The sequence below is a fragment of the Dipodomys merriami genome, unplaced genomic scaffold (assembly GCF_024711535.1).
Source record: "Dipodomys merriami isolate MVZ:Mamm:240054 unplaced genomic scaffold, mDipMer1.0.p SCAF_42, whole genome shotgun sequence".
Lineage (NCBI taxonomy): Eukaryota > Metazoa > Chordata > Mammalia > Rodentia > Heteromyidae > Dipodomys > Dipodomys merriami.
The window spans coordinates 4,687,980-4,712,740 of NW_027205826.1; the positions used below are offsets into that span (position 1 = coordinate 4,687,980).

A 24,761-nucleotide genomic window follows, 5' to 3' on the forward strand; every position below is an offset into this window, starting at 1 on the left:
GAGTGCTGACTGGTTTGCTGACACCTGCCACCGTCCCTACTCAGAGCGATCGCCAGCCTCTGTTCCTGTCCTCTTTTCATGCACTGCTTTGGGGAGCTGGGGAATGGCACAGCCTTTGAACCCCTGCTCCTGCCCAATTCCATAATCTTAAGGAGTGCTCGGCAGCCTCAAGCAGACCCACTGTGTGTCAGGGCCCACCCCCAAGGCAGCAAGTGGGGAGCCAGAAGTTTCTGGTATTTTTAAGACAGAACACCTATAGAAAGTGATTTTCGTGTTAGAAGTAAAGTGAGGTGCGATGGCTCAAACCTGTCATTTTCGCTGCTTCAGAGATGGAGATTGAAGGAATCATGGCGTGAGGCCAGCTTGGGCAAAAATACCCCCAAAACTGTTCACAAGGCCAATAATAAATTGGGTGTGGTGGTGTACACCTGTCGTCCCAGCTGTGCAGGAAATATACATAGGAGGACTGTGGTCCAGACTGGACTGAGGAATAGGAAGAAAAACAGTGGAAGCAAAAAGGGTTGGAGGTGTGGTAGAGCACCTTCCTAATAAGTGTAAAGTTTTAAAATCAAACCTTACTACTGTCTCACTCACACACACACACACACACACACACACACACACACACACACACACACACACACACACACACACAGAGTCAAGGATGGGGTCATTTGAAGAAATGCAAATATATAGTTGAATTTCCTGGAAGGGGCTCCCTTTTGCTCTGGCGCTCTCTTCGTAGGGCTTGGGAAATGCCCTGACTGGAGCAGGGCACGGTGGAGTAGGGGCCGTGCCGTGGCGGGGCCTCAGAGGGCTAAGGCAGCCACAGGACCCCTTCTGCTGCACGTGCCCTCACCAGTCCTTCACTCCAGCGTGAGAACTCGCATTAAACATGGATGGTCTCCTTTTGAAGTTGTCTTTGTGTAAGCTGGGAGCTTGGCTGGCAGCTCGGGCATTCGCAGGCAAGTCTCCTTTCTCTTCCTAGTTTGCTAAATCTCTTCAAACAGAGAGCAGAGATGCCAGGCTTCTTGCGTGCCCCATTCTGGGCCCTGCTGGGGCCAGGAAAGGGGGTCAGAAGCCCTGGTCAGGAGCCGTGGGCAGGCTGACCTCTACCATTTCCAGGGTACCGGTAGGCAGAAGGGCTTCTCCGGCATCTCAGGGGGGCAGCAGAGTGGGCTGGTGCCTGGTGGGGGATGGAGCCAGCGGCCCCAGGATCACAGCCTACGTGGCTGCTTCCAGCAGGTCCTGAGCCTCTCTAAGCTGCTCTTTCCTCCCCTGTAAAAGGAGGGCAATGGGCCTGGAGGGAGCAGGGGTGGACAGGGGAGGATTAAGATGACGAGTTTTACCAGTTTAGCCCATGACAGATGTTATGAAGTGAATTGTCCTCTGAAATTCCTGTGTGGAATATCCCAGTAAGATAGTGTTTGGAGATGAAGCCTTTGAAAGGCAACTAGATTTCGACAGATCAGGAGAGTGGGGTCCACGTGAGGTGATTATCGAGAGAGCAGAGTGATACCTCTCTCTCTCTCTCTCTCTCTCTCTCTCTCTCTCTCTCTCTCTCTCTCTCTCTCTCTCTCTCTCTCTCTCTCTCTCTCTCTCCACCATGTGAGGACACAGTAAACTGGGGAAGAGACCTTGCCAGGGATCCCATCATGCAAGAATGCACAGAGACGCATATCTGCTGTTAAGTCATCCCATCCATGGTATTTTGTGGTGGAAGCCTGAGCTAATACGTTAGCAACTGATCCATGATGCCTGTTACTTTAGGATGTGTACTACAAATGGATTGGTTTTCTCTTAAAGGCAGTAAGCTTCCAGAAAGCAGGGACACTGAGACTCTCTTAGGAACTACAAGTTTCCTTCAAGTATCCATCCCAGATATAAGCTCAGGATAGGTTCTTCATTGCAGGTTATTGAATGACTCTCGGGTAGATGGATAGGTGGAAAAATGGATGGAAAGATGGATGGATGGAGGGATGGACAGATGAACTGAAAGAAGGTGACAGAAGTTCCTGAAGAATGGGAAATGATAGACCTAGGGAAATATAGTTTGGAGACTGTTGACCTAGGGAAATAGAGTTTGGAGACTGTTATTATTATTTATTGGCTGATTCATGCATTCATCAAAAATTTATTGATCACCTTAGGGTGAATAACGTAAGACACAAGGTTTTCTCTTGAGGACCCATATCTGGCTTTAATAGAAGTCAGCAGAGAATCTGTCCAGTTTTTCTGTTAGGGTTCTTTGTTACTGCTTTAGTCTCATTGTGTTTTATAGATCTCCATAGATTGCTTTGTCTTCTTGGTTCAGTTTTGGTCAATAATATGTATGTACAAATTTACCCATTTTTTCTTCTAGTTTTTCCAATTTATTGAAATGTAAGTTTTCAAAATATTGCCTAATGATTCTTCAGATTTCAGACCCTCCAGCGTTGAGTGGTTTCTGTTCTCTTTCTCTTTCTGCTTTTATTAATTTGGGCCTTCTCTCTCTTCCTTTTGATTAGTTTGGTTAAGGCTTCTTAATCTTGTTTATCTTTTTGAATAACCAACTCTTTGTTTCACTAATGCTTTGTTTTTGGTCTCCATTCCATTCATTTCTTCCCTAATCTTTATTATTTCTTTCCATCTATTAAGTATGGGTTTGGCTTGCTTTATTTTTCTTATATGTAATTATAATTGCTATGTCTCCTTGGTGGGATTTTCCCTTTATTAATAGGCACTGAGCTTCTTTATCTAAACTGAGTAATTTGGCTTGAAGTTGGCTTTGCCTGAGAGGAGTTTCTGGTAGTAAGCATATAGTTGGATCTTGCTTTAATCCATTAAGCCAGTCAACATCTCTTAATTGGAGTATAAGACCACTTACATTTAGGATCCTAACTTCTCCTTTCCTCACCTTTGAGGTGTACTGGTTTACTGAGCTTATACTGTTAGATTCTTTCCTAATTCTCATTTGTTCATTTGTTCTCCTAGTGGCCTAGTGGGACGTGTTCTTTCAGGGGTGCTTATGCTTGTGATACCTTCTTCCTTGTTTTTTTATCTTTTGTAATGCTGGCTTAATGGTCACAGATTGCTTTAGTTTATACTTAACATGTTTTAACATGTTTAGTTTGTGCTTAACCTGTCTTTGTTTATCCTGATACTCTCTCTGCCCCTCTGGAATATAGTCTACAAATTGTTACCCTGAGTCGTCTCACTCATGGCAGTTTATAAAGGAAGTCTCTAATCTACTATCTTACTCAGAAGTGAGCTCTCTCTCTCTCTCTCTCTCTCTCTCTCTCTCTCTCTCTCTCTCTCTCTCTCTCTCTCTCAAATTATTTTTTTCCCAGTACCAGCACTTGAACTCAAAGCCTCAAGAAAGCTGTCAATAGCTTTCTGGAAAGAAAACTGGCACTCTGCCACTTGAGCTACACCAGCATTTTTCTGTTTAATGGGAAATGAAGTCTCTAGAACTTTTCTGCCTGGGCTAGCTTTGAACCTCACTCTTCCATGTCTTAGTTTCCTGAATATCTAGGATTATAGGCATGAGCCACTGGCATCCAATCTCAACATTATTAATTTTAAAAATCTTTGAATACTGTTATGCAAAAATTAAAATTCTTATCGCATCTTCAGAGTTCCCTTTGTCATGGAAGGTGACAGTTGTAGTGCCAGGGACTAGATGTGAGCATCTCAGGGCCATCCTTCTGCCTGCCACAGGCACTAGTTTACCAATGGTTAATTCAAGCTCAGGGGCAGGGATGGACTATGGAAGGTGAAACTGAAGGAGGTTGGGGCTGGTCTAGGAAAATCTAGAAGAGGACTAAGGCACTGGGGATAGTGGCAAAGATGAGGTTAACAGAGGACCTTCTAGGCAACTAGGAAGGGTGGGCATAGTGGGAGAAAACAGAGGGGTCAAGATCCTGAGCTTGATGAGGGAGAAGAACGGGTAGAATGATAGAATCGGGAGCACTGAAGGTTCTGGTGATGAAGATGAAGGGGTGGAGGGAGGGATAGTTAGTGATGACAACAAGGCCCAGGTTGGAGATGAAGGTCAATGGAGGGGAGGAGGCTGGCGGGCACTGAGGCCAGTGAGTCAATTAGAGTGGCTGTTCCCATGGCCTTGGTAAGGCTTCCTGTGATGTGACAGGACTTGGGGGTGCAGAGGAAGCCTGCAGCCAGAGGTGACACTTTTGACACACATGAAGCAGTGGCTGAGAAGTAGTTGGAAGAATGCTAGTGATGGAAAAACATTCGGCACCCCGAGAAGTTGTCTCCCAGAAGGCAACTGTGCAGAGGCTGGAGGAAGAAGATGGAGTTGTCAAGATCTGCCACCCCCTGCCCTCTCCGCCATTCTGAGCCCAAGGAAATGAGGTCACAACTGCCCCTCTCACAGACTTCTGTTCCTGAGGTTGAGCTGCCAGGTAAGTTTAAGCTGATGTGTCTCAGGTGCGTCCCTTCACCCTTCTTTGAGATTCTATGTATCTTCAGCTTCTCCTCTTCCCTTGCCAGCTATGCATGTCCTGGGACTGAGCATCGTGCTGGGAGAGCTGGGGTGCTGTATGGGGAAACTGGGCAGGAGCCTCATCAGATGAGCACCTTTCATCAGGGAGGCCTAGGGACCAGGGTCCTGGTGTGGAGGGGGAAGGTCTGGGCTCATTTCTCCCAGGAAGTGGAGAGAGATCTCAGTGAAGAGAGATGAAAATGCAGTGAGCCCTGAGGGCGGGGGTGGGGTAGTGGAGATGGAGGAAGGAATGGAGGACTTATAAATTGAAAAGGAACACAGAGCCAGGGAGGTACTAGAGAGCCAGGGGATGGGTGCAGTGTTCCCTTCCAGAGCCTTGCCATTCCCCTTTTTGAGCTGGAATGCACTTCCTCCCCCTGGAAAGCTTTCTACTTTGTAACCCCTTGGACTACCATGTATGAGGCTTTCTCTCTTGTTCTCTGGACACTTGCCCTTGGGCCCCATCACCAAGCCATGAGGAGGCTCAGGCCATCCAGAGAGACCAAGTATAGGCATTCTGCTTTAGGCATCTACCACCAGTCAGGTGAGAGTTTTCTGGTCCCAGCCATGGAGCCTTCCAGTGGAGGCCCTGGATGGTGGAACTGAGAACTATCCTGGCCCTGCCCATGTCAAATAGAGATGAGACTCTGTGGGTATATTTCATGGTTGTTTAATCCCCCTGGGTTTGGGAGTAATTTATCACACAGCCCTATTAACTGATATGCTAGGTGGGCGGATGGAACTGCATTTGGGTTGCTGAGGATAGATGAATGTGTGATCTGGTGGAATAAAGCATCTCCATCTTTCCACTGGAACCTGGTGGGAAGCTTCTGAATGTCTCCTGAGCAGGGAGGATAGGGGAGGCTGCGCAGCCAGCCACACAGCCCAGACCCTGGCCGTGGGTAGGAACAGCTCCTGACTTGGTTTAGAAGCCTGATCTATTTATTCACTTTAGAAGAAAGCTGGTCCAGAAGTTCTGAGTGAGAATCCACTGGATTTCAACCAAGTGCATACTGAGTATCCTGCCAATTGAGACCCATTTTACTATCATTTAAGATCTGGGAACAGGTGAAATAAAGCTTGTGCAGCAATCGGGCACTGCTTGGGTGAATAGTGATATCTCTACTGTACACAGCCATTAACAACGAAGTGTTTTGGGCTGGGCACGTGGCTCAGTTGTAAGGCTCATGTTTGGCAAGTGCAAAGCTCTGGCTTTGATCTCCAGCGCTGCAAAACAGAGCAAAACAAATATTATGTTTCTGAGGAATGTTTGAAGACATGGGAAAGATTCTCATGATGGAATCACAGTGAACAGAGGCAGAATCTTAAGCCACAGTGCATTTTTCCCACTTGTGCGTACTGACACACTAACTGCTCAGCTCTTAGGTGAGTGGGATTTTGACTGAAAGTATTTTCTCCTTGAACTTTTCTATATTCTTTGAGCTTTTTAGGTAAATGAATGGCTTTTAGAAGAAAGGATATCTATATATCTATATATCTCTCTATATATACGTACATATATTATATAAAGTATATAGTACATATATGAAGTGTATATATATATACACCTTCTTACATTTAAAAGTCATTCATATATATGTATAGACTATACATATACATGCATTATATATTTTTAAAGTTATTTGTAATGGCTATTGTGATTTGGCTTGCGACTTCTGGATGTTCCACACAGGTTACTGGAACCCTAGTAAGGACAAAGGTTAGGCTGGAGCTGTTCTTTCCTTACTATACAACCACAGCTGGTAGCACTGATTTTTGTTTGTATTTGACTCCACGCTCCAGTTCTTCAGTAGCTCCAACAGGCTTGTTGAAAGCTGCAAGTTTAAAAATCTCTGTATCAGGAGTACCCCGCTCTGGATCCACCTCTTCCCTGGATTCTAAGGTCTCTGAGTTCCCCACATCTGGGGTCCATGTGTGGGGTGCTATCTTGGGTACAGTGCAGGGAGCTGCAGTCACGTGGCTGGATCTGAGCTCCCCTCCCTCCTTCCATTGCTGTCAGCTCTTGGTAGTGCCACACAAGGGACTCAGGGACAGACCCTGTCCTGGTGTGAATGGGACCCTGGACCAAGGGCTTGGGGACGAGGCTCTTGCTACCTGGGCCAGTGTTAGGAAGTCAGGAACACCCCCACAGCGGTATGGAGGTGGCCAGGTCTACAAAGAAAGCAACAGCCATGAAGTACTTCAGCTACCACTCTCCAACAGCCTGGGGACATTAAAGGTCCAAAGCAGTGAAGGTCAAAATCCCCAGAAGGAATTGACAGGAGGCCTCTCCAGGGCACAGCCGCATGGCTGGATGATGGGTTTCTTCTGAACTAAGAAATCCGGGCTAGGGCAGCCTATGTGTCTGGCTCTCAGGGCACCACCTCCAAGGGTTATTCTAGAACAGTCTACTGTGGGAAACTCTGTGGGTAGGACCGGTCACGGAGCTGGGTGTTGTAAACGTTGCCTCTAAAGCTTCGTTTACTTTCTCAAAGCCACTTGCTTCCTGTGGCAGCGGGAGCCAGGCTAGTAACTTGCCCACTAGTGTGAAGAGAGGGGAAGAGGGGAAGAGACGTTGATCTTGATCTTCTGGCTTCAGCTCACCTCACTGCAGCCGCTGGGGTGTGGTGGAGTTCCCCACCGAGCAGTGAGGTCCTGGTCACACTGGGCCAGGCTTCCAGCCTTGTTAAATCCCACCAGTCTGCTGGACTCCACTCCAGGGACAAATGCTCCAAGGGGAAGTCCCACCCTTTTCCTGGGTCAGGGTCTCCTCCTTTCTCTCTGACTTCACTTCTATTTCCGAAACTGATGGCTGAAAAGTGAAGAGGAAAAGGGCTGACGCGCAGACACGGGGGTGGGGTGGAGAAGGAATTCTGGGAAATGTTTTCTTACTAGACCCCTGGCTTACACCTCCAAACACGGCTCACGCCCTGTGCCTTCATTTCACTCCCTGTAGAATCCACTGGAGGCACGCACTGTGAGGGAAAGGCAGGGGCTTTTGGGGGCATGGTAGGATGTTTCACAGTAGCCTCATTCCCCCTCATTCTGGTAAATCCATGCCGAGCCCCTGCAGGTTAGACACCATCTCCAGACACTGGTAACTGCCCAACTTGAGAACAACTGAGATTGTGTGTTCACCCTTTTTGTGGTTGTCAGGAATTTTTTTTTTTTTTTTTTGCCAGTCCTAGGACTTGAACTCAGGGCCTAGGTGCTGTCCCTGAGCTTCTTTTGCTCAAGGCTAACACTCTGCCCCTTGAGCCACAGCGCCACTTCCGGCTTTTCTGTGGTGCTGAGGAATGGAACCCAGGGCTTCATGCGTGCTGGGCAAGCACTCTACCACTGAGCCACCTTCCCAGCCCCTGAAAATTCCCTCTTTGACCTTGTCCCTTTTTATGACGAGCAGATGGGAGGTGAGGCGTCTTGGGGACTTGGCAGGAGATCCTGCTCGTCCCGATGACCTGCGACACTGGGCTGTACTCGGTCAGACTGCGGATGACGCCACTTGGGCCCTGTGGTTGCGAGGCAGGTGCTCTGCCACTTGAGATACGCCTCCAGCTCAGCCTCTACTTCTAAAGACATGCATTTGGAGGCTGCTGCTGCTGTCATCAGTGTACTCTGAACAACACAAGTTGAAGGCCAGAGTCAGAGAGGGGGCTCTGAGTGGCGTGTTCATTAGAACACCAGAACATCCATCTGTGCGTTGGTTCTGATGGATCACGCTCTGTCTAGTTCCAGCAGCGGCGGAGTTTTAGCTGCACAAAACACATGGCTAAGTGACCCTAGAAGGTGGCAGCAGGTACGCAGCCTGGCCTGGCCCGAGAGTCTGCCGGGGACGGCTGAGTGGCTTATGCTGAGCCAGTACCACATAAGCAGGGCTAAGAATAAACAGTTCTGCCACCAGATGCCAACTCCAGGCTGCCGGGCCTGCAGGCTGGGGGCATGGCGGGCCTGGAGCTTTGTCAGGAGGCCATTACGGGGCTCCTTTGGTTTCAGCACATCTGGGAACATCTCTCCTTCTCAGACAGCAAGAGATAAAGAGCAGCCAAGCAGGGAGTCCCCGCAGCCCCAGCATGAGGCTCGGCGCCCAGGAACATGGGACCTCAGAACCCCTGACCAGTGCTTTCTTTCTCACTGGGACCACGGTCCACAGGCCTTTGTGGAAATACAGTTCTCAAAGCCTGTGGCTCTCAGGAAGTAGATTCTAGATCGCAGTCCTGAACAGGGAAAGGTACAAGTGGGTGAGGTGGTCGCCTGGCTGCAGTGTGGGCAGGAGGGCACACATCAGCCCTGCTCATCCTTCCGTGAGGGAGGCTGGCGTTGGAGGCATCACTGGGGCTGTGCAGTCTGCCAAGTAGACCCAGCTCAATGGGTCACTCTGGCCCCTCTCTCTGTCTCTCTGTTTTGCTCACTCTTTCCCGTGGCCAGCTGCCCTGTCTCAGGTTAGGTGGGAGGAAGGAAGCCCATTTGGCTCGATAGCTGACTCACTCTCTCTTGCCTGGCTTTAGCACACTCGGGGTCCTCCGCACCTCATTTCTCAGCGTGGAGGGGGAAATGTTAGTTGACTTCTAACTCCTACCAGGTCACGTAGCACTTCAGTGCTGGCGGCGTGGTCTGGCTGGACAGGCCTGGCTCATTTATGTATGCCCATGGCTGCACCATTACCCCCGTGGCCTGTGTGTGCATCTCCTGCCTGGTCCAGGAAAATCCACCTCAAAAGCACCACCCAGAAGCCTAGCAGGGCTGGTGACCCAGAGCCAAGCCAGACAAACTGGCCTTGGCCAGGAGAGTGTCCACCCTCCCCCTTGGGGCATTAAGGGTCGTCCATAAAGACTCAAGGGGAGCCCTCCCCCGACCTCCCCACAGCAAGAAGAGAACATTTTAAAAATGTTTTTATTTAATTAAAAAAGAGAGAGAGAAAGAGAGAGAGGAGAGAGACAGAACTAACAACCGGAAGAAGGGATGGATGGTCGAGAGGATCAAAGGTGTTGAACTCGCAAAACACACAGTGGGAGGGAGGGGTGGGGGAGGACGGGCAGGTGGGTTTGGGACGCGAAGCCCCCAGAGAGGGTGTGCCAGGTGAGCCTGGCTGCAGCAGACTCTGCTCCCTCTGCCCTGCAGGAGCAGAGTTTGGGGGTGGGGGGACAGGGCGGCCGGATGGCAGTAGGGGGTTGGGTGGGAGGCAGGGAGGCTGTGGAGGCCGGAGCAGTGGAAGTGGTTTTGCTCTCTGTCCTCTGTCCCCTTCTTTCTACTCCTTCCTGGTCCCCAGCATGGCCTTGCGTGTTCTCCGCCTGGGGACTGGGTAAGAGGTAGGATTCATTGGAACACAGCTTTCTCTGGGAGTGGGGTGGGGGGGGAGAGGAGGGAGGGTCACAGGAACTTCTGGGGTCCGTGGTCAGGGAGGTGGCTTGGCTGGAAGCCACAGCAAGGCCGTGTGGCTTCTGGAAGAGACCGAAGATGGGTCCTGGGTCTTGCTGGGAGCTGGGCTTCCCGTCACCTTGTCAGATGGTAGCCCGGTGGTGGGGGTGTGATGGTGAGGGGCGGTGGGGGTGGGGAGTCCTGCTGCAGGGCCTGACCACACCCCCCACCGCTCGGGTGCTCACTCTGCATGCTTGGACACACCCAAAAGCCAACCTGGCCAGGGGGGAAGGGTTTCGGCAAGCACACCTCACGTCTCTCTCGGCTCGCCGGCACGCGGTGGGGGGGCCGTGGGGCTGGGCAGTCCTCTCCCGGGGGTGGAGGGTGGGCAGGGAGAGACGAAGGTCATCACTTAGATCCAATGGCCCTGGGTGGCCCAGGGCCTCTGTGAGCAGGTGGCTGAGGTAAGAATTTGCTCGTCACTTGCAAGTGAAACAGCTCCGAGATCACAGATCCGATTAAGAAATGTCAAAAAGTAAGAAACCGTTGGTCCTTAGAAAGCACGTGTTTGATAGAAAAGAGGGCAAGTCCCATGTTTCCAGAATGTTTGTCTTCCAGACCTGCAAAACCCAGAACCTACTTCCTCAAGTTCCAAACAAACCGGTGAGACGTCTGTCTCCTCAGGGAGAAGGAACACCCAGCCCGGCCCCTCCGTGCACGCTTTCTGCATGGCGGCCGAACAAATGACAAGAACAGGAGCTGGGGGTGGGGAGGGGAGGTGCTGCTGCTACTTTTTGAGGTGAGGAAATGAACATAGCTCACTCTCCTGGTGTTGGTTCCCAACCACTGAGAAATGGATGCTTACTGCCTGATGTTTCTTTGTGTTTTTGGTCACTACTTGCACTCAAATCTTCCTTTCTTGGACCGAAGTCCAGGTTTCTGCAGCCAAACACCAATATGGAGGTGAGATTCGGGCTTATCTCCCCACACCAGGCAACCTTGTTCCTCAGGTCAGGGCAGAAGGACCCAGCAAGAGCCCATGTGGCCGCCTTTCCTCTGACTCATAGAATCTTCCAGACCTTCAAGTTCAGGCTGTGTGTCCTGCCTCTTATAAGTAAGGGGGGGGGAACTTGCTGACTCCATCTTTACCTCAGACTCTTCCACAGGCCTCCATCTTCGAAGGTGAAGGAAGGCCAGGCCCAGGGCAGCTCAAGGCTGAAGCACCAGTTAGTTGGCCATTTCTCTTCAGGCTGACTTTGTCCTGCCCACTTGTCTGAGAGAGATGGAGAGAAGAGACCGAAAGGAAGGGAGCGGGCTCTGTTGTCCTTGTTTCTGGCTCAAAGACACAGGGGACCCCAGATTTGAAAGCAGCTGATCAGAGTCTAGAAACTTCTCCGTGCCTGGAGAGGCCTTCCAGTGGCCCAGTGCCCAGGCAGGGGCTGGGGGGTGGGGGGGTTGGGGGGGGAGGTGAAGGCCTGAAATCTCCTTCTCCTTGCAAGACAGGTTTCCAATAGGAGATAATGGCTCAATTTTCTTTTCCTGTGCAGCTCCAGGAAAGCTCTTGGGCCTCCTAGGAGATTCTGGAAAAGCCTGGGGCAGGATTAAAAGCAATCTTTTCTGGGGATAAAGTCCGCCTGCCCTTCAGCTTCTACCAAGGCCTTGATGCCAGTCTCTGGGGCTTCAAGACCTCTAAGCCCCACAGCTGCTGGGGGGACGGGGAGCCGGTGCTGAGGTGGGGGACGGGGCACAGATCACACGGGGGTGGTCCTGCGGTTCAGCATGCTCACGGGAAATCCCTCCTTCAGATCTTGCTGGAAGAAATCGTGCACCTGCAGGAAGCCGGCCTCTTGATCAGGGCTGTAGCTGGCGGCCGTGGTGACCTTGAGGGGCTCTCGGGACAGAGTGTACATGGACAGCTCGCCCATGGGGATGGCCCCGGTGATCTTCAGGCCCACAGGAGATGCGTCCCTGGAGGGTGAGGCTTCAGTGGACCTGGAGCTGGACCGGGAGCGCCGTCGGCGGTACCTGTAGCTCGGCATCCTGGCGTAGGGTGAGGAGGAGGAGGCCTTCAGGAACTCCCGTTTGGTTTTAAACCTCAACTCTTTGTTTTTCTCAATGTAAATGTTTACAGCCAAGACACCCACGGTCTCGGCCACAATAAACGACAGGGCTCCGAAGTAGAAAGACCAGCCGTAGTTGTAATGGTTCTTCTTGTCTTCGTCTCGCTTGTCACTCGGGTCCCCTGTGTTGCTGGAAATGTAGACGATAATGCCTATGATGTTGCTGAGACCTGAGTTGGAGGTGGGGGGGGGTGGGAAGGGAGAGCGAGGCAGAGATTAGACCTGTGTCCCGAGGGACAGGACAAGGAATGCCGGCCAGAGGGGGGCTGCCGAGCAGTCCCTCAGCATGAGCAACTGTTTATCCCCACGCCTGATTTTTCTCCCCTGTATAGTTGTCCCATGGGGATCGGTTCTAGGACCCATTGTAGAAACCAAACTCTACCCAGTCTCATGTACCCTTGTTCATCCACAATGTGAGCACCTACCACCACTATCTAGCTCTAAAACATGGTGGTCATCACCCGAAAAGGAAATCTCATGAAGGATTTGCCCCTCCCCCCCACAAACCCAGACTTTATGTTACGTTATTAATTTTCAGGTTTTTTTATGGGTGCTGTGGCTTGAACTCAGGGCTAGGGCGTTGTCCCTGAGCACTTTTGCTCAAGGCTAGCGCTCTACCACTTTGAGCCACAGCACCACTTCCGGTTCACCATTTTTGGTGGTTCACTGGAGATAAGAGTCTCATGGACTTTCCTGCCTGGGCTGGCTTTGAACTTTGATCCTTGACTCTCAGCCTCCTGAGTAGCTAGGATGACAGGCACGAGCCTGTTTGTAGCCTAACGGCTACAAACCTAGATTTTAAAGAGTTAATAGTGCATGGTGACTCTGCAGTCGGTCCCTCCACAGAGACCACGTGCCCACCTCCTCCACCACGTGCCCACCTCCTCCACCACGTGCCCACCTCCTCCACCACGTGCCCACCTCCTCCACCACGTCCCCAGCTCCCGTCCCAATGCAGGGCACCATTGGTGGCCACGCAAGCCCCATGCTCACCCGCGGCCACAAAGAGGATGCCGGCGCTGAGGACGATGTTGTTCTTGCGGCTGTAGATCCTCCCCGCGCCGATGCACAGGCCTCCGAGCAGCAGAAGGATGGTGCTGAGGATCGGGAAGACGCTGGAGGCACGCACGATGCCTGGCCGGGGCGGGACAGAGCAGAGGGCACTGAGGCCGCCGCCCTGCGGCCACAGCGCGAGTCCTGCAGCTGGGCCCCACACCTTCTTGTCACTCTCTGGACACCACAGGGCCTAGAGTCACATCTACCGGCTCTCAGCCCCTCCCTGCGTGTGGGTGGGCTGGGAGGAGCAGAGGCCCTTGGGGGTGCTGGGGGCGGGAACACCAACAGCCTCTGTGCACTATGGGTGCACAAAGCACTTCACAGCCATCAGCCCTTGCGCGGGGTCACCAGGAGCCCTGATCCTTGCATGGAGGCGCAGAGTTGGCATGTTAGGGGGGATGGTGTAGCCCTGACTGAGTCACTTCACCTCTCCAAAACTCAGTTTCCCCACCTGTGAAGCACATTTGTCTCTTCTGAGCTGCAAGATGCCCCAAATCAATAGTACTGAAATATATGTATGTATACATACATATATAATATATACATTTATAATATAATAATATAATATTTATATAATATTTATAATATAATATTTATAATATATGTACAGGTATATGTATATATATTCTAAACATATAGAATATGTATATACATATACAATATGTAGAATATATATCCTATCTAGTATATTCTATATGGAATATGTAAATTTATATATTCTATATAGAATATATATCATATAGAATACACATTCTATATAGAATTTATGTATTCTATATAGCATATATATTATATATGTCTATATTCTGCTAGCTTATACATATTACCATTGATAAAGCTTCACTTAGAAATTAAATTTAGGGAGGGATTTGTAACAAATACAGCACTATACTATAATCTAGAAAAGGATTCAACATTTATGCGTTGTTTATTTCTGCAGTTTCCCATTTCATATCGTTGGACTGCAGTTGGCTAAATTCTCATGAGTGGGAGGGAGGTGGGGAGGGGGAGGGGGAGGAGCCACTACAGTCTCAATCCCCTGTGGTTGGCTTTGTCCACTCAAGACAACCCGGTGCTTGGCACAGGGTTGGCCGGTGTACACTTCCTGAGCGAGCTGTGCACCATCAGCAGCGTCTTCACCACACTCGGCAGCATGGGACACACACGAGGTCACAGGGTCATTAGAGTTCAGTCAGATGTGTGTGGACCACACTGCACAAGTCCAGTCCAGTTGTATCCTTGTTCACTCACTGACAATAGGGCGATGTGGAGAGGAAGTTGTGGTGACTACATGAACCTACTCTCTGTCTCTGTCTCTGTGTTGGTTATGGGGCTTGAACTCAGGGCCTGAGTTTTTTTGCTCAAGGCTAGTGCTCTACCACTTTGAGTTATAGCTTCTCCTCTGGTGTTTGAGTGGTTAATTGGAGATAAGAGTTCTCCTAGGCACTTTTCTGCCTGGGCTGGCTTTGAACTGTGATCCTCGGGTCTCAGCCTCCTGAGTCACGAGGATGACAGGTGTGAGCCACCGCACAGTCTACTCTCTCATAACTTGGGGACAGTAGTTATGCGGACCCACAGGTATTGAGTTGTACCCCACCACTCTGGAAATACCTACATCCTAACCCCAGGAACTGTGAATGTGATCTTATTTGGGGAGGAAAAAAAGTCAGATGCAACTAAGGCTTTGAAGATGAGATCGTCCTGGCTGATCAGACGGTCCCGAAGCTCAATGACAAGTGTTCTAAGGAGAGGAGAGTTGGGAGGAGGCCACGTGAAGATGGAGGCAGAGAATGAAGTCACACAGACAGTCCAGGAATGCTAACATCCCCAGAAGCTAGAAGTGAGAGCAGAGCCCCTCTTCCCCCTGAGCCTCCAGAGGGCGGCCCCATCAGCATCTTCACGGTAGATTTCTGGCCCCCATATTGGGAGTGAATTCCTGTTACTTCAAGCCACAGCATGGTGATCATTTGTTATGGCTGTTCCAGGATTATTGTGAGAAACCAAAGCACACAATAGGGGCTTTGAGGTCCTCTTCCCTTAGTATCTGGGGTGGGAGGGAGGCCAGAGGAAGGGAAGAGCCACCTGAGGAGGAGCCCAGAGCCCAGTCTTCCCTATGTCCCTGCGGGTCTCCCAGTCCCACACAAATCAGATGGCCTGGGTCTTGGTGGCCCCGGCAGGGACAGTGAGTCAGGAAGTGCTGGCAGATGTCCCTCTTACGCCAGCTGACTGGCGTGGGGCCTTTCGGCATCTCAAGGCGGTGTTTGTCTCCTTTTGTACCCACCACTGTGTCCCCGGAACACAGAGGAGGGATTGTCGGAGGACACTAAATGAAGCTCTTCTCTCCGGCCCCAGACGCCTCCATTCCACTGGGAGGAGGTTTCCTGTGTGCTTTGGAAATGCGCTGCTGAGCTGTGCTGGCAGAGCCAGGACCAGGACCTGCCCTGGACTCTGCAGATAGGCTGGAGGGTGGGAGAGAAGGGAGGAGCCTCGTTCCGTCTGAGCTCACCTGAGGCCTGCAACCTGCTTTATAGCCATCCATTTCTGCCCCAGGTAAATCAGACCAACCCTTGGCCCTTCCCACACTGACTGTGGGTGGCAAGATGATGGCGGAAGTCCAGTGCAGGTACATTCCCAGGAGCTCGGAGGCCTGCAGGAAGTCCTGGGCCAAGGACATCACTCAAGACACAAGACCAGCTTCTGTGGGAGGTTTCGGGGTGTTGCCTGGGGTTGACTTCCTTCCAGAGTTGCTCATGACAGGTTTGGGCAGCGCAAGCTTGGATCAGCCTGGCTGGTGCTCCCGCCTGGATGGCTGTGCTCCACCCCACCAGGCCCCTCTGCTGCAGCAACTTCTGTGCCTTTCTCCAATTCTCCACATCCAGCATGTCAGCACTGACCAAGAGGGTTGAGCTCTGTGCTTGCTGCTATAATTCCACATGCCCGGTATGGGGCACACAATATAGGTCCACAGTAAGTTTTGTTATTGTGAATACATGCATCTGCAGGAAGTGAAACTCCCTGCAAATGTTGGCCCCCAGAGAACCACTCTGCTGGGTGTCAGAGGTTTGGATGGAAACCAGAAGACTGAATGTTGGGACACGGGGGACACAGGCCAAGCCGGCTCTGAGGTTGGGCTTGTCTCTCAAACCCACCCACCTCTCGGCTTCCAGGCTCACCTGCCTGCTGGATGAAGGGCTGTTAGGTTCTCAGAGCCCAATGGCCCTGCCTGCAGCCATGGAGCAGAAATACACCTCCCTGCTGGTAAGTCCACACTGCCTCCCGGCCCCCAAGCCTGCCAACACCTGCGGCTCACGGGCCCCAAGGCCGCCAGCCCCAGACAGGGCATAGCTGGGTTTGTGAGTGACCCTGGCAAGGTCTCCTCACACCGTACACCTGAACATGTCCTTCCCAAATAAGCGCTCATTGTTGTCCAGCTGCTACCATGGCTTTATTTGAGGAAGTCATTCTGCAACCTCCCACCCCTCTAGCCCCCTCTCCCACTCTGTCCCAGGGATCCTGCTGGCGGACTTGGAGGAACCCCAGCAGCAGGACTGAAGTCGGTCAGGCACATACTTTATTTGCCTCTCCAGATCCCCATTCTGTCCTCCTCCATCCTGCCTTGGGCCCCAGGACACCGTGTGGATCACACCACAAAGCTCCTCGACACTGGCTTTTGGAGAGTCGGCAATAGCTATTTCTCTGGCTTTCTCCTGCCAGACTGCAAAATGAAGAAGCTGCAGTTTCTCACAGCTAGTGTGGGGAAACTCTGCCCCTCCAGCTCACCCTCTCAGCCCCTGCGCTACAGAACCCGAAGGCTGTCCTTCATCTGTAACACCTGCAAATGGTGCTCCTGGAGTTGTGCTGTGTTTGGCCCTTGCTATCTGGGGTAGGTTATATGGGAAATCTCATTCACCTGCTCCAGTGTGGGTCCCCAGGAATCACAATCAGAAGCTAGACAGGAGGAGGAGGAGGAGATGAGGGAGGAAGGAAGGGGGGCAGAGCTCTGGCCAACTGATTTCAGGTTCTGGGCCTGCCTGCCGCCGCCTGCCACAGCCTCAGCTCCCTGGGAACTCTGGCTGTTCTACTTCAGCAGATGACTCAGAATTTAAATCCTTTCTCTTCGGAAAAAAAAAAAAAAGAAAATGATCTGTAAGCAGGTGCGGAGTGAATTGTATTTTCTCTCAGGGCCCAGGTATCGATTCTCCATCAATGAAGCCAGGCTGAACTCCAGGGGTGCCATCATAAGCAGCTCTTCGTGTCTTTTGGCTAAGGGGAAAATGACACTGAGAGCTACTGGTTTTTCTATTTCTAGGCTCCATCCGAGGCCAGGGAGGAGATCTGGACTTCCTGAAGTGGAGCTAGATTTGTCCTTTGGGGTTCAGCATATGTTATGATACACTGGCTCCAGGATGGGGGTCCCCCAGCCCCAGACCCCAGATGGGGGTAAAGACTCCAGTAATAGCTGGTAGACACAGGTAGTGACTTCAGCAGTTGGTACAGAAGGGACTTAAGGCCATATCAGGCTGCTCCGCCCCTTCTTCACCTTCCTCAGGCTGCCAGCACACCAAGAAGCTGTCCTGGCCAGGGACTTAACCTGCTCTTTCAAGAACCTCGGAAGTGGCGCTGTGGCTCAAGTGGTAGAGCGCTAGCCTTGAGCTGAAATGCTGATAGACAATGCCCAGGTCCAGAGTTCAGGCCCCACGACCTCAAGTATGTACGTGCAGTGGAGGGCTGGACAGGTCTACTTCTGGCTGAGCAATGTGCTGGATACCTTAACTCTCAAAGAAAAGCAGACAGTGCAGAAAGCAGGCCTTTAAGCCCACCCCCAGTGTGCTCCAGCCAATCAACTGGTCCAAAGCTGGCCGCACCCAGCAGCCCTGCTTGCTGCAGTTTCCCCCCCTCCCTGCCCTGCTCCCCCAGCTCAGGCCTCAGATAGGTAGGAGCCCATCCGCCAAGCAACTCCACCAGGTCCCCCAGGCTGTGAGGTGTTACTGTGCACGACTCCAGCCCCTGAACGCTTCACTTCTGAATGGAAGGGTGGGGCCACAACACCCAGAGAAAAGCACCCTCTCCACGGCCACAGGACCCCCTGGCCCACCCTCTGTTCCCCTCCACACACACAAAACCAACCAGGGGCTCTTGACACTCACGAAGGAGGTACTCCGAGCTGTCGTGATCATAATCATTGTCCTCTGGGAAGTGATTGATCCGGAAGCAGTGCCCTTTGTAGATCCCTGGAGCAAGGAGAGAACGAATGCTCTGTAAATGTCCTGTGGCTTCTCATGGCCATTTATTCCAGACACGGTGACTGCACGTGGAGAGGCTTTGTGCAGGCCCTGGACACACAGGAAAGCGCGGCTCCAAAATTTGTCTGGTGGGGCCCTAGCACGCGCATGTGTGCATGAGCGCACACCCCGTCCCCAACATCTACAACTACACAGTGGGAGAGGGCCCCCATGGAGCCATGTCATCAAAGCTCTGGGTCTGGTACCCTTGAGAAAGAGAGAAGACTCATCTTGAATCTCTGTGGGGTCAGAAGGTGCCAGGCAGCCCGGGGCCCTCCATGGCAAAGAGACTCCCGCTTAGAATGGCAGCTTGGAAAATGACAAAGCCCTTGTTGGAAGAGAACTTTCCAGGCAGAGGAACCAAAGCTGAAGGCGAGGGTGAGGGGGGAGTCTGAGGGTCTGTCTGTCACTCTGTCTCTCAGACACACAGAAAGGGACTCTCTTCCCAGGTACACGTGAACACGCTGAACATGGACACGGTGGGTTCACCTTCAGTCTCCTCAGGGCAACGTAGAGAACACAGAGCAAGAGAAACTTCTAGAAGGAAGTGAGCCTGTGGCTCACACCTGTAATCCTAGCTACTCGGGAGTCTGAGGATTTCAGGGTTCAGAGTCAGCCAGAAAGCCAATAAGACTACTGACACCAATTGACCAGCAAAAAGCCAAAAGTGGAGCTGTGGTTCACATGGTAAAGTGACAGCTTTGAGCAAAGAAATTGAGGATACCACCCACACCCTGAGCTCGAGCCCCAGTAGCAACACAAACACAAACACAACATCAGAAGGGCTGGTCTCACCTCCTGCCTGGCTTTCTCTTTTCCCATTCTGAGAAGAGGCCCTCACAGGATAGAAGGCAGGACTCCTGGGTGGTTTGCCAGAGAACAAGGCCCGTCCTTCCTTCCAGAATCTTCCATCCAGTTCTCTCAGTGCCCTGCAGCCTGGGATTGCCCACCAAAGAACTGTCCACCAGTGGAGAGGGCGGCTTATGAGGTATCTCTGTCATGCCTTGCCTGCACCTACCAACACGTCATGCGCGGGACCAACCTCTCATGTACAGTCGGCCTCTGCACCCCTGCAGGCAGGCGACTTTCTGACACTCTGAAGATGGGCTGTTTCTACCTGGGGGCCGATTCTTCCTCTGCAGCGGATGCCCGGCATCTTGCTGGCCTCCAGCAGCCCAGGCTGACGACGCAGTCAATGGAGACAGTCTTGGAAGTACATCTGTCTCCCAGTGCACCCAACAGAGCAGGAGAACGCTGCTCTCACATCTGGCCACCGGGGGCGCTGCTCTGCGGCTGCCCCTCCCCCAGCTTTCCCTTCACCAGGCACCTTCTGCTGCTGGCCTCCAAAGAGCCAGGGGTCGGGGTGGTGGAGACAGAATGAAGGTCTCACCAATGAGGTCAAGTCTCGCATGGAGTATGCTGCAACAATGCTCCGTGCGTCTGGGTCCATCACGCACACGGTCAAGTCCTTAGTATCCTTATCTGTACCATGGGTATGCCCACGGCCCATGGGGGAATTCCATGAGCTAACCATGCTGGGCACTGGGGATGATTACGGACCTGGGTCTTTGGCTATGGAGAGGGTCACTGTTGCTGGACCCAGGATTCCCCATGCCCTCCCCCATGTGTCCTTGCTCCTTCATGGTCACCCACGGGTGTTGGTGGCACGGTGGACAGGGGTGGGTGGGCGCACAGAGGCCGGGGTGGGCGGGGCACACATCCCTCACTTCTCTTCCCACCCCTCCTCCCCAGATTCAAAATACGCCCGCGCACTGAGAACTAGCATTCTCTACCAAAAATATGGATGCCGTAGCAGAGCTCTCTGCTCTGCTCTATGCGCTAGCCACATTTTATTCTGTTTTCTTTTTCTTTTTTTTTTTTTTTGCCACTTCGTAAGTCTAAACAAAATCACCAGATCACACATGCCTGCTGGAACAAGTCAAATAATAAAAGGTTGGAAAAGCAGCAAGCGATCTTTCTTTTCAGATCCACTTGCTTGCAGAGCGCTTGTCAGGTGTGCTGCGGCTCTTACTATTTTTACTTACTCCTTATTTTGAGATTACCATAGACTTACATACACGTGAGAACCAACATGGCGGCACAGAGAAGCCTCCACTGACTTCCCACTGCATTACAAAACGAGGCAGACATGGACACAGTCAGGGCCCAGCTCTGCCATCACCCCAAGGAGCCCTTCCTAGCCATACCATGCCTCCCCCACCCAAGGCAGCCACCGAGATGCTCTCTGCTTCGGGATCTTGTCCTTTCCAGAATGTTCCACAGATAGAAGAATCATACCACATGTGACCTTCAGGGACCATTTCTACCCAGTATCATTCTCCTGAGGCTCACCCAATGTGCACATTAATAATTTGTCCTTTTAACTGCTGAGTAGTATTCCACAGTACAGATTTCTGTGGTTTGTCTGTTGGTTCCCCACGAAAGGACACATGCTGTTTCTATCGATTCATAACAATTCTTGCCCAAATGCTTCCATTTCTCTGGGATAAATGCCCAGGAATATTATTATGGGGTTCCATGACAGCCATGCGTTTAGTGAGTCTGTTTGGGATTGTGTTGTACTCTTTTAATCTCCAACCTGCAGTTGCATTTAACTATAGTTTATAAACACCTCTCCAGTTAAGAACTCGGGTTATTTTTAAGAACACTTTTTATTTTTGAATTAAAAAAGAGAATAAGCTGATGTGAACCCAGAAGTTGCTGAAAATCCTAAAAGGAATTAAGGGAGGAGAAAACTCCCCCTCTCCTCAAACCCAAGAACACTAAAAACAATGAACACTGGCAGAAAGAGCACCACCATGCATTTACATGTTCAGCCTGAAAATGAAACTCAGTAGTTTGAACATGAGCTTGCACACAGAAACATTTGCTCAAAGCACTGCCTCGTTCTACCCATAGGGCATTGATGGGAATTATTAAGTAGAAATCAAGTGATGTGACCTACTAGCTCTCTTTCTTTTTTTGGCCACACCGGGGACAGAACCTAGGGTCTTATGCATGTTAGGCAAGTGCTCTGCACTCAGCTACATCCCCCGCTTTATGAATTCATTTTAAGCACGTTCATTTTAGTGTCTGCTTCACTAAAAGCAGTCATGGCTCTCCCGATTCGACTATATAATAAACAAATGGTCATTTTAGTTATTTGAGATTCTGTTCCCACACGGTGGGTCCTCCCATGTGGGAAGACCTCCCTGCTTTCTTCCCTCCCTCCCGCCCTCTCTTCTCCCCCATTTTCCTTACCCACCAAGCCTGTGCAGACTAGAGAAATGGGCACTGTTTGTGGTCAAACTGTGTCCCCCCAAAAGATAGGTTGTAATCCTAACCCCCTGGAAGTCACAAACGTACCTGTGTGAGTCAGCTTTCCATCACTATGACATAATACACGGGGTAGACAACTCATAAAGAAGAAAGACTTGTTTTAGCTCACAGTCTCAGAGGCCCATGGTCCTTTGGCCTGTGATGGCCCTAGATGTTATGTCAGATAGGAACACCAACTGGGGAGCTCCATTCACCTCATGGCAGCCAGGAAACACAGGAGAGAGGAAGGAGCTGGGGTCCCGATATCCTCCATATAATATCCAGGGCACATCCCAATGGTCTAACTTCCTCCATCTAGCTCCCACCTCTTCAAGGTTCCAATGGTTCCCACAGGTGCCAACAGAAAGGGGGCCAAACTATGACACACAACTGCAATCCAAACGATACCAGTGCCTTCTTGGACAGAGGGGCTCACAGAGGTCAGGAAGACGAGGTCATGATGCAAACAGTCATGAAGCCTGACCCCATCTCCATCGGCCTCACCCCCCAGGCCCCCCTCCACCCCAAATATCTTCAGTTATTTCTTTCCCCGTGGTTCCAGGAGGCATCTTGACCTTTGCTTTCCTGACAAACCCAGCATCAGGCTGGGTCTGAACAGCCCAGGGCCCAGGGCCGGCTACCCTTCCTGCCTCTTCTCTGAATCTGGCATGACTCTAGACTCAGTTTCCCGGGAGCTGCTTCTGAGACGCCTCACTTCCCCGACCCTGTTTTTGTGGCACGCAGTGTCTATCTTCTCTGTCGCTGTCAAATTTAATTATGTCATCGCTGCCTTAAGGCATTTAATAGGGAGAAGATGAATGGCTGATATGAGAAGGAAGAGACAAAGCCATTTCTAATCCATGTCACCCGTGCCTTCTCGCAGCAAGTGGGCACTTGCTGTGCTATCTATTAAGTGGCATGTAGGGTGGTGGATTTTGAGGCTCGGGACTGATCACGCTGCAGGTAAACTGGGGGCACTTAGGGTGGGGTTGGGACCTTTGGGTGGAACTCCCAGAGACATAGTAGCCTTTGCCTTCTTGAGAGTCAGGAAGGCTTTGACAGCCATGTGGGCCCAGGCAAGATCTGCTTCATCCCTAAACTTAGGAAGCGGGCCAGTGGGAGATGCTGCTGCTCTACCTTGCCAGAACTGTGTGTGGAGAGAGGTACACGTGTGCCGCGTTCATTTCCACCCATCAGCAGCCACTTTCATTAAAGGCCCATCTCTGGGCATAAGAAAATATCTAGAAAGAGATTTCCCCAAATATGTTCAGTGTTTTGTTTCTAAAGGGCAGGATGAGTGAAATAAAATCTCCTGTACATTTGTGTGTGTGTGTGTGTGTGTGTGTGTGTGTGTGTGTGTGTGTGTGTGTGTGTGTGTGTGTGTGTGTTGTTACTGGGCTTGAATTCAGGGCCTTTCAGTCTTGCTTTTGGTGCTTTAGTCTTGGCTGGTGCTCTATCACTACACTTTCAGCTTTTTGTTGGTTAGTTGGAGATAAAGAGTCTCATGGACTTTTTTTTTTAACCTAGGCTGGCTTTGAACCAAGATCTTCAGATCTCAGCTAGGATTATAGGCATGAACCACCACCAGGAATGAGATTTATACAAAGAAAGTGAAAAGCAACCGGATTCTTTAATTCTAAGTAAAAACATGGACTTGACCAGATGCCCCAGCCTTGGAAGTTGGGGGGTGAGGCGGGAACAAAGGTGAGGGAAAGGGTGTGGAGCCTGAAGCCTCTGTGTGTCCCTTCCCACTGTAACTTCTGGGATGATCATACCCTGGAGGGGCTGCCCCCATGTACTGCCAGGGCACCAAGCAGAGCATCCTGGACCATCAGAATCTCAATACAACAGGTGCCAGTGGTTATAACCCTAGCTACTTTGGAGGCTGAAATCTGAGGATCATGGTTTGAAGCTAGCCTGGGCAGAAGAATTCCCCTGAGACTCTGATACACAATTAACTACTCAAACAACAACAACAACAAACCAACAAAAACAACCCGGAAGTGGAGCTCTGCCTCAAACTGGTACAGCACGAAGCCTTGAGCAAAAGCGGTCAGAGCCAGTGCCAGGCTCTGAGCTTAAGCCCCCGGACTGAAAAAGAATTTCAATACTAGATCTTGCTCAGCTTTGCTTAGAGTCATTTCCGTACTGGTATCTGACATCAGCTTCCGTAACAGGCACCTCAAAAGGCCTCTCATCGTTAAGAAAATCCTGGAGGAAAGGATGTCAGCCAGAGACTTACAAGTAACGATGCTGCAAAGTGTTTCCACCAGCATGATGTCACTCCGTCTGCACAAGCATGATGTCACTCCATCTCCACAAGCGCCAGCAGCAGTACTAATAGAGCGCCTGCTGAGAAGAGGGATGCGTTTCTGCCCAGCTTGCATCTCTCAGCCACTCACGCCTGCTGCCACCAGCTCCCTGCACGCATCCCCTGTGGATGCCTCAACTCAGCAGCACCAATTATTTCCTGTCTTTTGCTCAGGGCATTGGCTGACTGCCCTGGGGGAAACTGCTCTGCAGACACTCACCCCCGGAATTCGAGGAATGTCTTTCCAGCCTGTAACCTTTGAACAGTGGGAGAGGGGATGGGGGCTAGTGGGCAGCTGCTCCCAGGCTCTGTCTTTTAGGTGGGCAGCCCTGAGGTCCAGCCTCCATTGCTTTTGAAGGGGCAGGCCCCAGCAGGGGCGGTCCCTCATGCCTGGTCCAGATGATGGGGACCTGGGACATATCATCCACACACAAGCCCAGGACTCAGGCTCAGATGAAAGCCATCACTGGCATCAACCTATAGCATCTCTATAAGAAGACTCCTTCAGCTGGGCACCAGGAGCTCAAGCCTGTCATCCCAGCTACTCAGACCGAGATCTTCAAAGCCAGCCTGGGCAGAAAAGTTCAGGAGACTCATCTCCAATTAACCACCAAAATACCTGAAGTGGAGGTGTGCCTCAAGAGCACCAACTATGATCAGAAAAAGTTAAGCAGAGGTTTGAGGCCCTGAGTTCAAGCCCCAGAGCTGGCATATGTACATAATGAAGAAGGCTTCTCTAAAGGCTTAGAGAGGCCCACAGACTTTTCACAAACCTCCTGCAGTCCCTGCTGTGCTATTGGGAATTCCGCTCCATGCTGTAAAGCCATCTTGCCTGT

General features: G+C 51.2%; 1 protein-coding gene across 2 annotated transcripts in view; it reads right to left on the bottom strand.

The window, feature by feature from the left end:
- Positions 1–9,403: 9,403 nt before the first annotated feature.
- Positions 9,404–24,761, bottom strand: part of Cacng4 (calcium voltage-gated channel auxiliary subunit gamma 4) — a 53,225-nt gene continuing 37,867 nt past the window's right edge. Inside the window, exons 2-5 of one of the 2 annotated variants that reach the window (XR_011366132.1) lie at positions 18,162–18,245; positions 12,952–13,092; positions 10,148–12,128; positions 9,404–9,778 (exon numbers count right to left, since the gene is read on the bottom strand). Coding sequence is in view for 1 of the 2 variants with exons in the window: in XM_069993119.1 (XP_069849220.1) it covers positions 11,590–12,128; positions 12,952–13,092; positions 18,162–18,245 (764 nt within the window). In the remaining variant the exon portion in view is untranslated. Of the gene's footprint in view, positions 12,129–12,951; positions 13,093–18,161; positions 18,246–24,761 lie in introns of both variants that reach the window. The other variant, XM_069993119.1, reaches the window with a different exon arrangement.